Here is a 17,088-nt window from a genome sequence, read left to right as displayed (position 1 = left end):
TGCCAACTTTGGAAGCCACAAACAAAATGCAATGCGAGGAAATAAATCAGTCTTCAGGAGGAAGCAGCACAAATAGCCAGGTGCCCCTATAAACCATTCAGTCAATCAGAGCAGTCTCCAAATATGACTAAAGGATTGTTATATTTTTAAAGCATGCAAATGGAATAGGTTCCTCAAAGTGAAAGCTCCTGATCTAGTATCAGAATTAATAGCATGACATTTCTTCCCAAGATGCGCATTATGGGATTCTCTTTGCAGCTTTGCTTTTTGAGTTATCTGCTAATTCAAGTCACAATCTCTCTTTCTTTTCCCTCCTTATTTTTGAATTGAGAGTTACCAGTTTTTATGTGTTGAGACTTATAGGCAGTGATTTTAAAACTGTTAGCTCTCAGATTTGGATATTACAAGAGCTGAGAACTACATGACGATGTAAAATTAAACCAGTATTTGGAGTGTAAAGAGCAGTGAATCACTGCAAGACTTTAAGGAAAAGGCAGCTTCCAAAATATTCCAAGGAAATCGATAGCACTGACCAAAAAGGCAAATTATATTGTTGTATGTGCTGTGAATACTTGAAAACAGCAAAGCCATATACATGATTTTGCCCCTCAAATAAAAACAGTAAACCTTCTAACTGTATTAAAAATCTTATTTTTTCCAATAAAAGCAGTGTAATATCTAATTAAAACCATTGAAACTATAAGAATCTAACTTGTACAATAATTGATATATTAAGAACAGATATTATACTAGAATTATATGCACTATTATTTTTCCAATTAGTGCATTACTGGGACTGAGTTACTGGTGTATTATCACTCCTTATTAAGTCCATGTCCTTAGTGAGTCTCCTGAAACATATTGGATACTGTTGTATGCCATATAATGATATTTAAGAGTGGGAAATGGAATTTCTGATTGCTTAGTTTGCTATGAAAAAAGAAAACCTGTGCAGGACCTTTCCTATACCAGTTATTTCAAGAGATATCACACAGTTTTCTGCAAGACTTTTGCATAGGTGATTGGACTGTTCTTCAGGCAGGAAAGTGACCAAGCTATTTTACCTTTCAGCTTGGGTGCTGGAATCCTGTCACAGGGCTGAATGGGTCACTAACTGACAAGAAACTAGAGAATAACATGCGTGGAGTGGTTCTACGTGTGGTGACCGTTCTGGTAAGTCTGATCTGAGCCATGTGGTTCTGGCTTCTAGAAGTTACTTTATCCTTCATTTCTTTATGTTTTAGGTGATGCCATAATCGTTAAAGAACTTTGAACAAATCCCGACTGTGCTTTCAAAGATATGTTTAATGGTCATATTTTCCGACCTTCAATTTATATGGATCAGAATCAGATTTTTGTAGGCTTTGCTTTTAATTACAGTGTTTTCGTAATTTTCTTTCTGAGACATTTTAGGCCCAGTTTGCTGTACAAGATAAAGATCTCCCTCAGGCATTTTGTCACTGTAAATCTGCATAGATAAGATTAATCACACCAAGCAAGGGTAGAGTTGACAAAATGTAGTACACTCAGTAATACTCAAACATTGGCAGACTAAAACGTAGCAAGAACCTACTTCAAGGGAAAGATCATACAATTGTTTAGTAAATATTCCTTGAGAGTCAACTCTATTCAAGCTCATTGCTGATTACTGGGTTTCACTGATGAATAAAGAAATGGATAGATATGATTTTGTCTTTATGAAGCTTACCATCTAGTGATTAAATGGAATTATACATGTAAAATATTTATTACAATTACATTTACTTAGAATCAAATGGCAACTATTATCATCATTCTGTATATTATTATTTTCCCTTTTAATAAGCATATAAAATTACATGTAAAAAATATTTTAAACAGTAAAATACTTGAATGGATACTGTCTAAATACCCATAAAGCAGGAAAATATGCATTCTCCCTTGTTATTTCTGTGAGTTTAGGCTTATGCTACTCTATAGTCAGTTTCAAAATGTCCATGGTTGTTAACTTTATTTTTCCTTAGAAAAGCCTCCTTGTTTTTAAATTTGAAAAAGTCTTTTCTATAGGCTGAATAAACTGCAGAATTTGTAGATGGAAGAAACATGGTCTCTTTTTTTAAATTGCTGCCTATTGAGTATCTAGCAAAGTTTATAACAGCAAGGTCTGCCCCTTATACATTGTTCAATACAAATTAAGTGGACTCAACATAATTTCATTGTTTAAAAAGAGATCTGTATTATTCTCTGTAAGAGCATATTCAAATGAGTAGTCTATCCCTCCTTTTTGGTGCCTATAATTTATTCTTAGCTATTATTTTGATAAGATTTTTATTTTTTTGGCAAATATGAATACTTGACAACTTGAATGTGATGGTGATTCTGAATGCACCCAAGGCTGTGGATATGCAATGGCATCAATGTGCTATTATTTAAAAAAAAAAAAAAGACATTTAAAGTGCAGTGAACTATTAATAGTCTCTTTTCTAGTGATTAACATAGAATGTCAGGAGAAAACTTCAAGAAAGACAATATATCTACATTGTCTTTGTCTTTGAGATTCAGATTTCTAAGACTAGCTAACCTCATTTAGTCACTAAGCAAATATTTATTTAATACTTTACTGTCTGATAGACTTAGTAATGGCTATAAAATGAATAATACATGTACCTAATACATTACATATCTATTATGTAGGTATATGTATTCACCTTATAGGTATATTCATACCTCAGGGTACACAAAGAATCTTGTTGGGAGATGCACATACAAAAAGAAAACCAGGCAAGAACTGTTAGGAATTTACTATATGCCAAGTATTTTATGAAGTTATTAGCCTGTGTTGTTTTATTTAGTCCTTACAGTATTTCCAAGAAATAGGTACTTCTCTGAGTCCAAGGATGAGGAAGAGGAAACTGGGACATGCAGAGGTTGGTTGGAAAAAAAAAATGTTGAGTATATACTGAGTTAGTATATAGAGAGAGTTAGGATTCAAATCCAGGAAGTCAAACTGACTCCAGACCTCTTAATTTCTTCCCTCTTAACATTATATTATATCCTCTCTACTCCTACTGTGATAAGTATGAGAATTGAGGTATCTATAGGACTTTATTTGGCTTGAGGGTTAAAAATTCTTAACTCTGAATAAGATGACAGTTTTATTGGGAAAACTTCATATGGCAAATTATTGTAAATTTATGTCCAGACTGAACAAAATTATTGTCATGCATGAAATTGCCATGCATGTATTGCTTCATACAATGATAATGCGTTCATGCCTCAGTCTCACCTTCATGACTCATAAGGGCCTCCATGTCCTGTAAGCTCAGCCCTGCACAGATCCCAGACATGTTAGTTAGTGGAGACATGGAAACAATGTTTTCCCAGGTCTTCTGTGAGGCAATGTGGATTTATCATTGTGTAAAAGGTCCTTACTCTTATTACACTCCCACAATATGTAGCCATTATACTCAATTATTTTATAGGCTTACTGTTTCCTCTCATAATTCTGTTTGAATGGAACCAGCCATGACCTTATTTATTTTCCACAATCACTCTTCCAGGTCTAGCTCTTACTTATGTGGCTTTGCAGGCTTCTGCTAAGAATGCTAATGACTCTCCCCTCAATCCACCCAGCAACTCCAAAATCTTGATGCCTACTAAACCCCAGAACTTAGACTTGGTTTATACTGAATTGATTTGGCCACGTAAACACCACTTTCTTGTATTCCATGAAGTTGCCTCCAACACTATCAAGAAGGGAGAAGGAAAAGGAGGTTTCATGTGTAAAGCCCCTGAGGGGAGGTCTCTCAATCTTTATTCCATCCTAACTACAATCTAGTCTCAGTTCTACACATGCCTCCTTTAGTGCTGAGGACATTTATGCTATAATGACACACAGGTTAATAAAATTGATTTTCTCTACCTACGTTTTGAAACCGCCATTCCTATCACCGTTAATGATATTTCATTGACTTGAAAGAAATACTGATACTTATTTTAAACCAAACAATTCAACTCCATACCATTTATTATACTGTTAGAAATAAATGGTATACACAAATGCTTAACTAAAGAGAGTTATGCCTCTATCAGAAAGGATGAATACCTAACTTTTGTAGCAACATGGGCGGGACTGGAAGAGATTATGCTGAGTGAAATAAGTCAAGCAGAGAGAGTCAATTATCATATGGTTTCACTTATTTGTGGAGCATAACAAATAACATTGAGGACATGGGGAGATGGAGAGGAGAAGGGAGTTGAGGGAAATTGGAAGGGGAGGTGAACCATGAGAGACTATGGATTCTGAAAAACAACCTGAGGGTCTTGAAGGGGCAGGGGGTGGGAGGTTGGGGGAACAAGGTGGTGGGTGTTAGGGAGGGCACGTATTGCATGGAGCACTGGGTATGGTGCAAAAACAATGAATATTGTTATGCTGAAAAGAAATTTTAAAAAATAAAATGACTATTAAAAGTTATAAAAAAAGAAAGGAGGAGTTATAATAATTTTATTGTTAATAAGTAAATATCTTCACTTTTGAACTGCTAATCTTGATCATTTGATAATAAAGAATGAAGTAATAAAAAAAATAAAGGTATTTGACCAGTACAACAAAGGTATCATTAACAAGGATATAAATAGGGTTAAAGGATTCAACAAGGGGTGTTGATGCATCAGGGCCTAGCTGCACAGCAAGTCTTGACTACCCTGAAATCTGATGGGGTATGGGGAGGTGATAGTACTAAGATTTGGCAATAGCTAGAACCATGGGAGGCCATTCAGTAGTAGCCGTGACTTTCCATACAGAAAGAGGATGGAGAAAGTCACTCTCAAACCACAATCAAGCAGTGAGGAAGTGGGGAGAGGGGTTACGTCAATTTCCCTTCTTCTGTCTTTCCATCCCTTCATTGTCTCCAGGTGAAAACCTAACCAAAAGTCAGAGAGCAAGGGAGCCCAAGTAAGGAAGACTGTGAAGGTCAGCCAGGCTGCCAGGACACAAAGCAGGGCAGTGAAGGGCAGAGTGGATCCAGAGGGGAAATAGGGAAGAACCAACATTAGCATCTACTATTTGAAAGAACCTGTTAAAAACTTTATATGTGTTATTTAGTCCTTATAAAAGCCCTACAAGAGATGTATCAATGACATTAGAAGGTTGAAAATAGGGCATAAAAATGCAAACTAAAATTCTATGACCGTATAACTAATAAGAGCTAGAGATAAGTTTCAAGCCCAGAGATTTGGGCTCCAGAGGCCACATTCTTAGCCCCTCTGATATGTCCCTTAAGAATCTGAATGAACTCATGTTAGGCTTAAATTAAATATAATTATTGAGATGGGAAGGTTCCAAATTTATGGGATTGATAACTTAGGACCATTTTTCTAAATAGCATCACATATGGATAACTTTATACTCAGCCATCTCCAAAGCTACGTAAATGTCTTATGGAATGAGGATAAAATTCAGACCCAGCAAATTTAGTCCTTTTTCTACAATTTATGTTTATATTGGCCCACTAATCTCTCCTTTTCCTGAGTACCAAGTGTATTAGTACAAGACATTTATTAAGATTTGTTTTTTCCTTTTAACTTCTAAAGTAGTGGAACTATGGATAGCCATAAATAACCCATTATGTCATTCAGTATTTTTCATGGTAAGTCACAAAAAGTTGTTGCAAACATGACTGAGTTGTAAATATCATTATAATACTCACAAAAATATAACGGAAAGAAGTTGGCAACAAGTGCAAAGTAAGGCTTGAGAAGGAAGCTAGCTGTACAAGATCTCTGAAAATATAAACTGGCATTTAGAAGGAACTCACTGATTAATAATTCTTAAAAACAGACACATGGCATCTCTAATGAAACATGAATTTACTCAAATTCATTTGAGAAATATTTATTGAGTGCCTTCTTCTAGGTGCTTGGGGTACATACAAAACAAAGAAACTGACTTTGGGGAGTTGCATTCCAGTAGGCATCTTCTAAAGCTCTCAGAATATTTTTGAAAAAAAATGCAATACCATTGTCCTATAGTAAGTGTGCAACACAGTATTTCTTTTGCCACTACCATAGAAATAATTTTAAAACTTTGTATAAATGTATGATTAGAAATTTATGGTAAAGCTGTGAGAGTGATATTTCTGTATTTTATAAATTTGAAACCATACAATTTTTAACATTTTAATATCTGAAATCAAGATGTGTTTTTCAGTTAATTAATGGTTCCTTACAATTATATTTGGCAGCATATTTTATCTTAGTGATAGGAAAAACAATTGTGCATTTTATAATTGAAAATTTTTAGATTAAATAATATATGGCGGGTATTTTTATAAAATTAATTAAGTTAATGGATATTCCTGGAAAGCTGAATTCAACAAATCTGGGCAAGAAGCCATCATAAAGAGAGAGACTATTTTAAGGAATACTTCCAAAAGAAAAGAAATAACATTAGGAAATGAAGCCAATTTTTTTTTTAAAAAGGACTGTAATAGCAATTTAAAAATTATTATCTAAACTAAAACTATCATTAGAATCATAGAAAGATAAAAGTAGAAAATAAACAAAGGCAGCTTATCTTAAACCAATACCACATAAAGCAAAGTGCAAACTATGTGTTGAGAGAAGGTAAGTTTCCCCAAGCAGCTCACCATAAGAAAGGTATAGCAGGTAGCTGTGGGTTGCCCGGGTGGCTCAGTCCTTAAGTGTCTGCCTTCTGCTCAGGTCATGATCCCAGGTATGGAGGCCTGCATCAGGCTCCCTGCTCAGCAGGAAGCCTGCTTCTTCCTCTTTCTCTCCCCTGGCTTGTGTTGCATTCCTCACTGTCTTGATCTCTCTTTCTCTCTCTCTCTCTCTCTCTCTCAAATAAATAAATAGTAATTTCCTTTTCCTAAAATATTTCCTTACTATTAGTCTCACTTCTTGGAATTTAATTTTCAGCAGACCTTATTTCACTGTGAAAATTCACATGTTATCTGAGATCAGAGAAAGGTAAAATGACCTAAACCATTAGCCTTGACTCAACTATTTATTGAACATATATTATAAGCTTGAGACATTATCCTGAATTCCAGAAAGGCAAAAATAAATAAGATACAGTCCTTGCTTTCCAGGAGCTCTACATAAACCATCTTATCAAAATTATTAAGCTATCAGAAAATAGAACCTGTGTGTGAAGGACTCAGAATTAAATACATTTTGTAAAGGCTGAAAAAGAATGATAAAGTTGAGAGAAATACATAGAGAGAAATAGAGGACAGACATCACACTCTTTATGATCTAATCTCAGCAATGACTTCTAGGACTGACTTCATGGCTTTACAGGACAATTTAATTCCTTATTTCATTATGTTCTTTCATTTAGAACTCTTTGTAACTCTGTTATTTTTTTTTGTAATAATTTCATTAATGTTATATTCTCCCTCTAAACTGTAACAATAAGACACAAAGTTGGTTTCACTTATAATGCCTGGATTATAAAAGCAATCAGTAAGTATTTGTTGAATGAACAAATCGAAATATTCAGATAGCCAGAAGGGGTGTGTTTGGTGGGGCAGGGGAGGGAGGAGTAGAAGCAAAGGAAAGAAAAAGGAAAAAAGGAAGGAAAAAGGAAACAAAAAACCACACCTCTATGGGTAATTACAAAAAATAAGAACAGGTTGGACACAAGACTATGTTAATAGGCCACACTATAAATTGGTGGTCTTAAGATTCTTCATTATTTGGTTTCCATTCACTAAGTCCAGATTTCCAAGACAGATGGCAAAGGATAGCCTAGAGTGATAGGTATTCATTTCCAGCATGGGATTTTATCCCTGAATCTTTTTCCCTTTATTATACCTTGCTGAATCAGACAAATCTGTTGGCATGCTGGAGACCCCTTTATCTGTTTTATTTAAATCTTGAACAAGTCACTAAGCTCCCTACTTTTCACTGTTCCCTTCTGAAGAACATCTGGGTTTCTCAAATTTTCCAGAGCTCTGAAATCACCATGGCTGGGTCCGTTACTCTCCCCAGTCAAAGCCTAAATGACTGAAAAAGCACAGCATTCAGTTTTTGTAGATTTCTTGCTATTTATTCCTTTTCCCTTGCTATTTGTTCCTTGCTGTTTATTCCTTCCCTCCCTCTGCACACCTTAGTGAGGAAGGCAGGAGTGGATATCTGCTACCTCTCTGCCTCCTCAGATAGCCATGTCCTAGTGCTCACGTCATTCAGTGTTCCAAATGTGTCTCCTTAGCTGTTCCAACCATTCCTTTTATATTAACCCAACATTATTGATTCAGCATCCTCTCTGTCCTATACATTGTGCTAGGTGCTAGGGATGCAGAGGTAACAAAATAGCATGATCATCGCATAGAACATGACATCTACTGGTAATATTGACAACATCTAAAAAGAGACAATAATGATTAGGTAAACTGGGGATATAAGGAAATGCTTCTCTGACAGAGAACTACCTGAGGTAAAGCTCTCAAAATGTGAAGGACTGTTATATATGTCCTAGATGTCTCGCAGAAATAACTTGAAGGGTGGAAGATGGAGACAGGATGTGGGCAACAAGATAGTTTACACATAAATAAAACCCATGTTATATTATGAGACTATTAAAGTCTGAAATCAGTAGGAATATAGTCATATAATCTATATACTATTTGACAAACTGTTGTCCCATAAACTCTATAGGTTTGATCTGACACTTAAAATGTTACATTTAGACTCAGTATTAAAAGTACAAAGAACATAAAGAATTATTTTCAAAAAGCAAAAGACTCAAAGCTATTAAATCTTTTGACAGAATTGACACGAGGAAATGACTTAACCCACTTACACTGTGATCAGATAACTATATGCTTTTAAGGTAAAGAAGTAAAAATCTTTAACTCAAAACATCAAGGATCACTCTCATTATGAAATAGCAAGATCATATATGACAAGAAGTTACAAATAATAGTGAATCATATAATAGTCTGGATCTTGGAGACAGTCATCATTAGCCCTTTTCCCACAATGTTTTCATTTCTAATTCATTGATATTTCATAATTCATTTTCTCAGTCTGTGGAAAGTATAGGATTAGACAAAATCAGAATAATGGATAAGAGAAAAAAAAGGAAAATATGGTATGACTGTACAGTTCATAATCTTCTATTGAAAGAGCAATCCAAATAGAAGAAAAAAAAACTTACCTCTTTTTTTTCTCTTGGATTGTGCCTCTTTGGAAATTTATTCAATATTCTTATATTAAATACAAATAAATAAAACTTGGATTTTTTTAATGTTAAGGGGCATTATGGCTAATATGTAACTAACAAAATCTCAATTTTTATAATATACAAGAAGGTATGAAGTTTAGAAATAGTAATTGATATATGTCAGTATAAGATCGAGGAACACATTTATTTCTTCTGGAGATACATTATAACTAAGCAGTAAATAACATGTGATTAATTTTCTTACTGGAAGCACTTTAGCCTATTTCATACCTTTTCTCCACCTAAGCTTCTCTCCTGAAACACATGCAAAGCATTTGGCATGTACTGCAGAGAGTTCTGGCCTTACCAATCAAAATATGTCCGTTCAAGTTCCAGCTTTTCCACTTAGTAGATCATTGAACTTATAGAAACAAAAGAACCATTTTTGAACCTTAGTCTTCCTGTCTGTAAAAGGGAAATAATGGAACTGGCCTTTAATGTGACCAAATGGGTTTTTATGGGTAAATATGTTAAACTATGTGAAAGCAGTTAGCAAAGTACACAGCGTCTTTAAATATAAGATGTATTGTCCCTGCAGTAGAACAGTGATATGCAAATTGAAGAAAAGAAAAAATGAGCATGACTGATCACAAAAGTATAATTCATCATTGTCACCAATATTCAGATTTTTGTGGGAAATTATTTATAGGACATAAGGCAGACAAAGACACATGAATTGTAGACTCATGACTTTTAGGCCTGGTTACTATTACCTTAATTTGAAAATCTGCTAATGAGAGCCACCACAACTCTTATTGCTAGTGAAGCTGGTGCTTTTGAGAGGAAAAATGAGGAGCAACAACAAAAAAATACCCAAGGATTAAAAAAAAAAAAAAAAAGCCACTAATTATAAACTTAAAAAATTTCTGAAAGTCTGTGTATCTAATTATATTGTCTCAGAAGAATTGTGTTTGATTCCAGGCTAGCTCTAAATAGATTATATATTAATAAATAACTAAGAAAATGCTTCAGTAATAGCCCTGAAATTCATTGTCCTCATTTTTTTGCTATGGACATAGTCCCAGTTTTTGCTACTTGAAAACCTTCAGCATTTTGAACCTCCACAGAGGTTTAAGCTTTCATGAAGTCTTGGCCTCTCCGCCTCCTGAGACTAGAGACAAAGTTAGGCGCAGTGAGAATAAGCTTGACAGGAGGCTCCACTGGACAGGTACTCACAGTTGGGAGGTGCTAAGCTCTGGTAGCTTCCACAGCAATGTCTGAAAAGGGCTTCTTTAAAAGAGTTAATAAATAATATAGTTTGGTTCAGGGCTTCAGACAAAAAAGGCAGGTTTGGCTGGTAAAGTCTCCAACTGATGTTATATAAAATAAATGGAAAGTAGCAATAGAATACAACAAGTACTATGTCATAAATACTGCATTGGAAGTATACAGCATAGCCCTGTGAAAAACAGTCCCTGGAGGAGTTCCATCTCCAGATTGGCAGAGTGGGGAGTTCATGGACCTCCTTCCCAGCAAAATGACCAAAAAATTAAGTAAGTAAATAAATAGATAAAGCCATTTAAAGTCTGGAAATTTTTCTAAGGGCATACAGAAAATGAAGTAACACTCAAGAAAATCTAAAACTCAGTCAGAACTACAAAAGTCTGTGGCATCTAAACTACCTCCTAATCCTTCCCTTTCCACCTCAACTCCTCCCCAACTCAGCCTGATGGAAGTTCCACTCCAAGCAGGTTTTCCCAAGAAGACAGGACTCCCTCACCCCCAAGTTCCCAATGAAGAGTTATTTCATCTGGAGGAACTGGCAGCTAGCATTTCTTGTACCTCCCACCTCTAATCTGAAGAGGCTAAATTCCAGGTGAGAGAGGCTAACAGTTTGGGGGCTCCCTTTCTCCATTCAGCTTCCACCCACAGAATGCAGTTTCTACTCCAGGTGTGGCAGGCCTGGAATACTGGGGCCTTGATTGCCCCAGCTTGTTCCAAAGGTTCCAAGCCAACAAAGGTGAGTGGAGAAGACTGGAGGCTGCACGCAACCCAGTATTCAGAGTAGGGGCACTGAAATTTTGCTAAGGGAAGATACAGTCCATAAGAAAAGAGAGCACATAGGCATTCTCCAATTATTTGAAACAGTATAGGGAAGTTATGTCAAAGGCTCCTCTAAAGTTAGAGCAACAAGCTAAATCATAAGCCTACTAGTTCGCCAGTGAAAACCAGGGAAAGAGATGGTCAGAGAGAGCCTTCCTGGGATAAAAAAAAAATTTTAAAGGCTGGCCTCTAAAATAACACCTACTGAAATTTATTTTGTTCAGACAGATGAACAATTTTTTATCCAGGGCTTTCCTGAAAACAATAAAGCAATCAGCCAGTAATTCATGGAGTGTAATGACTACAATGAATATGACACAATATCTATATGGACACAAACATCCTCAACAAAATGCTAGCAAACTGAATATAGGAGCATATGAAGAGGATAATTCACCATGACCAAGTGGAATTTATCCTAGGAATATAAGTTTGGTTCAATATATGAAAATCAATGTCCTATACCATATTAATAAAAAAGGAATGAAGTCATATGATCATCTCAACAGATGTAGAAAAAGAATTTAATAGAATCCAACACTATTTTATGATAAACACTCAACAATCTGGTAATAGAAGGGAATTTCCTCAACTTGAGAAAAACATCTATAAAAAACTGAATAGCGTCATATGATCATCTCAACAGATGTAGAAAAAGAATTTAATAGAATCCAACACTATTTTATGATAAACACTCAACAATCTGGTAATAGAAGGGAATTTCCTCAACTTGAGAAAAACATCTATAAAAAACTGAATAGCTAATCTCATATCTCTGGTGAAAAACTAGAAATCTCCCTGCCCTAAGGTCAGTAACAAGACGTTGGTTATCACTATTTCTACTCAACATTGTAGTGAGGATTTTAGCCAGCACCATTAGGCAAGGAAATTAAATTTTAAAAATGAGATTAAAAAGGAGGAAGTAAAATTGTCTCTATTTGTAAATGACATGATCTACATACAGAAAACCCTAAAGCATGTATATATAGATGCATATACACACATGCTGTTAGAGTTAATAAATGAGTTCAATGATTTTGCAGATTATAAGGTCAGTGTACAAAAAAATTGTATTTTTGTATACTAACAATGAAAAATCTAAAAAAGAAATTAACGAAATATTTCCATTTAAATATATCAAAAAATAAAATAATTAAAAATAAACAACAAAATAACTGTGATTTTTATACACTGAATGCTATGGAACATAGCTGAAAGAAATTAAAAAGTCCTAAATAAATGAAGAGATATTTCATGGTTATGGATTGAAAGACTCAATATTTATTATGATGGGAATATTCTCAAAAAAAGAAAAAAACGATGGGAATATTCTCCAAATGTATCTACAGATTCGGTGAAATTCCTATCAAAAGTCTAGCTCTTTTTTGCCATAATTAACCAGCTGATTCTAAAATTTGTGTGGAAATGTCATAGAACCAGTATGGGGGGGAGGGGAGGCAACAACAAAAAGTCTTGAAAAAGATCAAAGTTGGAAGACTCACACCTCTCAATTTCTTAGCTTACTAAAAAGCTACAGTAATCAAGATAGCATCATATTGGTTAAAGACAGACATTCAGATCAGTGGAATAGAACTGAGAGACCAGAATTAAGCCAAAATTAATTGATTTTAAACAAGTGTGTCAAGACCATTCACTGGGGAAAGAATAGTCTTTTCTAAAATCATGCAGACACAACTAGGTACCCACATGCAAAAGAATGAATTCAGACCCCTACTTTAAGCCATATGTAGAAATTAACTGCAGGGTTGCCTGGGTGGCACAGTTGGGGTTAAGTGTCCAGCTCTTGATCTCAACTCAGGTCTTGATCTCAGGGATGTGAGTTCAAGCACCACACTGGGCTCCACGCTAGTTGTAGAGCCTACTTAAAAACAAAACAAAACAAAACAAAAAACTCCAAATGGATCATAGACTTAAATGTAAAAGTTAAATCTATAAAACATTTAGAAGAAACATCAATGTAAACTTTGTAACATTATTTGGGCAATAGATTCTTAAATGTGACACTCAAGGCACAAACAATAAAAAAATCAGAAGATTGGATTTCATCAAAATTAAAAACATTATGCCTCAAAGGACAGGATCAAAGGAAGTGAAAAGTCAACCCATGGCTTGGTAGAAAATATTTGCAAATCATATTTCTGATAAGGGACTTGTTTTTAGTATATATAAATAATAAAGTTGGAATAACTCAATATGAAGAAGAAAAATAAACCAATTAAAAATGGACAAAAGATCCCAACAGATAGTTTTTTAAAAAAGGGAAATAAATGGTCAATAAGCACATGAAAAGATTACCAAAATTATTTGTCGTAATGGAAATGCAAATCAAACCTATAATGAACTATCACTTTGCACCTTCTAGGATGATTATAAATCAAAAGGACAGATAATGGTGACTGTTGACAAAGTTGTGGAGAAATCAGAACCCTCATAAATTGCAGGTGGGAATGTAAAATAATGTAGTTGCTTCAGAAAACAGTTTGGCAATTTCTCAAATGGTTAAACACAGGGTTACTATATGACTCAGAAATCAGAAATTCTGATACTTAGATATATCAAATATATATATCTGATCTAAGTAAACTTAGATAATACTTAGATATATTCCAAGGAGAAATGAAAACGTATGTCTACACAAAAACTTGTACACAAATATTCATAGCTTTTTTGATAATAACAAAAAAAAATTGAAATAACCCAAATGTCCATCAACTGATGAATGAATAAAAAAAAGGCAGTATACTGGTAAAATAGAATATTATTTTGCCATAAAATCAAATGAAGCACTGATAACATTGTACACGGATCAAACTTGGAAACTTTATGCTAAATGAAAGATGTCAGTTACAATAGATAATATGTCATATGATTCCACTCATGTGACACGTCAAGAATAGGCAAATGTATAGGCATAGGAAGTAGAGTAGTGACTATTTAAGGCTGGAGAAAATTAGGGGGTTGGGAAGTGATGGCTAATGGGAACTGGATTTCTTTGCAGAATAAAGTTCTAAAACTGACTGCAGTGTTGGTAGCCCATCTGTGAATATACTGAAGCCAATGACTGTGAACATGTCGAATGAGTGAATTATATGGTATGTGAATTATATCTCAGTGAAGTTATTAAAAAAGAAAAAAGAAAGAAGAACAGTGTGGAACTGGATTATATTGAAATTCCCAGTTCTCCAACTCTCTATGATTCTGTCTTCATCTGTAAAATGGAAATAATAATACCATCTACCACACGGAGCCACAATGGAAATTAAAGGAATTAATGCATACAAAGAACAAAGGACTTGTAACATGCTGGTACATAGGAAGTGTGTGTGTGTGTGTATTAGTCCTCTTTATGCACAGGGTGTTAAGAGAAAACTTAAAAGAGACATCTAACTCATGGGTAGGGCAGTGGGAGAGGCTTAAAGGATGATGAAGGATGATGCAACGTGGTTTTGAAAGATGAGCAAGGATTATCAAGGCATAGATAAAAGGGAAGAGATATTCAACAATGTAAAGAATATATGCAAAAGTATGCAGACATCAAGAATTTAAAGTGTCCTATAACTAAATAGGAATATTACCTGAAATAAATGTACTTGAAATGCAGAAAATTCTAGCAGCCTGTGTATAAGGTATTCTTTTTTTAAGAGCCCCTTTGGAGACAATTCAATTAAAAATTTGTTTGTGAAAGTGAGGTTAGCATGATACAATTTCAATAATATCCATCAACAAGTTGAAGATATCATCATTACAACTCTGATCCAGCCTCAAGTTTAGATAAAATGGTTCTCATTTTTGTCATGGAAACACTGTAATCAGTAAACGTAGCTCAGTATTGTATACATGTTTTGTTGTCTCCTCTCAGCTTCTTATGTGAGAGAAAAGGGAAAAGGGTTATTTTTATAAACAGACCCTTGAGAATTAGATACAAACGATGGCCTATATAAACGATGTAATTATAGCAACTGGAATACGTGTTCACTCCAATGCTTACTGAATGAAATCATGAGAATTGATGCATGACAATGGCTTGACAATGTCTTATTCTTTCTCATCACACCAATTCTTAAGTTGATAGTTGTCATGCAGACATGTGTGAGTATCACTACTGTGCTGAGGTAACCATGCATGATCTGACATTTTTCCTTTTGGAAGTTGAAACCTGAATTCTTGGACTAAACAATGAATAAATATTTCAGAGACGTGTTATATAACTTACTTATGAAAAATAGATTTACTATTTGTCTCTAAATGTTTAGAAAGAAATTGACAGAGCATTTGCAAATTCAAAGATATAGGCATCATGGGTCTATATTAACTTCCATTACTTCTGCAGTATTCTAACCAAAATTATATGAGCTGTGTTATACTTTACTTTCTAAATTGCATTATTCCACTGTATCTGAAAGAAAGTAAATGTGAAAGTGACCTTGAAGTTTTCAGTTATCTTTCGCCACTGCAATCATCTTAGTATAGTTAACAACAGTAAACCAGTCCTATATACAGTTCCTCAGAAATGAACATGAGCATAAAAATTAAAAAATGAATAAAAATAAAAAGAATAAACAGAGACATGTCTCTTATATAGATTTTTCTCTTTGGAGTTACAAAGGATTCTATTAATGAATTAATAATCATTAAAGCTTATAGATAATGTTCCCAGCTAACACTTAGAGCACACTTACTAATAAATCTTATTCTTGGTATTTTAAAATCTCCTGTCTTCATGGAGCCCTTAAGATTCTTATTTGCATTTTCGTGATATGACTGAGACTTAGAACTAATTAAATAACTTCTTCAAGTTGGCAAAAATAAGCACTGATAAAAATAAGCGTTGAGTTTAGGTTTGTCTGACTCCCTAACCACCCATGATGGGGTAAGGATTACTAGACTAAATCTCTGTAATAAACAACTAGAAAACAGAGCGATGAATGGAAAAAAAAACTTTCAAACCTTGGTTAGTAGGTAAAAAAGGATTCTGATGGTTAAGAGGTAGAGACCACAAAATGATCCCAATAATCACTCCAGATTTCTGGCTGGTGGGAATTTCCATAGTGGAGAAACAGGGATATAGATCCAAAACAGAGCTTATCAGCCTTACTGAGTTTAGAAATTAGAGATCTAAGTTTGGGAAGGCTGAGGTGGTTGGTAATTTAGGGACATGTTCTGGAAAAGAGAGAGCTGTCAAGGAGAATACTTGCAGAAATTTTAAGTCTTGGCTGAGTAATAAGTTGTAAATGCATACAGAGAAACTATACAAAGCTGGGCAAAGAATGACAGGAGGCAGATCAAGTCCCAGAACTCACATATGATGTAGAGACTTTTGAGAAAGATTTTGTTTTGTGTGTGTGTTGGGGTGGGGGAGGAGGAGGATCTTATTCTACCAAGACCTTAAAGGGGTATGAGAAAAGCATATGTTTATCTTTGAATTATGTAACAATTAATAGATATTTAAATATATAACTTATATAGCTATTAAGTGGCATAGTCTCATGTATCTTGCTATTTTGGTGTCTTAAATGTTGCCCTGATCTCTCAAAAGGTCCCTCTTTTTATTAGGAAGATGCATATTAATCTGCCACCTCTGAACTTCAATAGCACATTGATGTTGCTTTTTTTTTTTTTTAAAGATTTTATCTATTCATTTGACAGACAGAGATCACAAGTAGGCAGAGAGGCAGACAGATAGAGAGGTGGAAGCAGGCTCCCTGCAGAGCAGAGAGCCCGATGTGGGGCTCGATCCCAGGACACTGGGACCATGACCTGAGCCGAAGGCAGAGGCTTTAACCCACTGAGCCACCCAG

At 34.7% G+C, this 17,088-nt stretch overlaps 1 protein-coding gene across 2 annotated transcripts in view; it reads left to right on the top strand.

The window, feature by feature from the left end:
* LOC111155139 (glutamate ionotropic receptor delta type subunit 2) overlaps positions 1-17,088 on the top strand; it is a 1,452,064-nt gene that overhangs the window by 1,112,407 nt on the left and 322,569 nt on the right. For both annotated transcript variants that reach the window (XM_022515215.1, XM_022515223.1), the window contains one exon: positions 1,072-1,173. In XM_022515215.1, the coding sequence (XP_022370923.1) occupies positions 1,072-1,173 (102 nt within the window). The remainder of the gene's footprint in view (positions 1-1,071; positions 1,174-17,088) is intronic.

Source organism: Enhydra lutris, unplaced genomic scaffold (genome assembly GCF_002288905.1).
Source record: "Enhydra lutris kenyoni isolate GAN:26980312 unplaced genomic scaffold, ASM228890v2 scaffoldscaffold3, whole genome shotgun sequence".
Taxonomy (NCBI): domain Eukaryota; kingdom Metazoa; phylum Chordata; class Mammalia; order Carnivora; family Mustelidae; genus Enhydra; species Enhydra lutris.
This window is presented reverse-complemented; position numbering and strand designations above follow the sequence as displayed.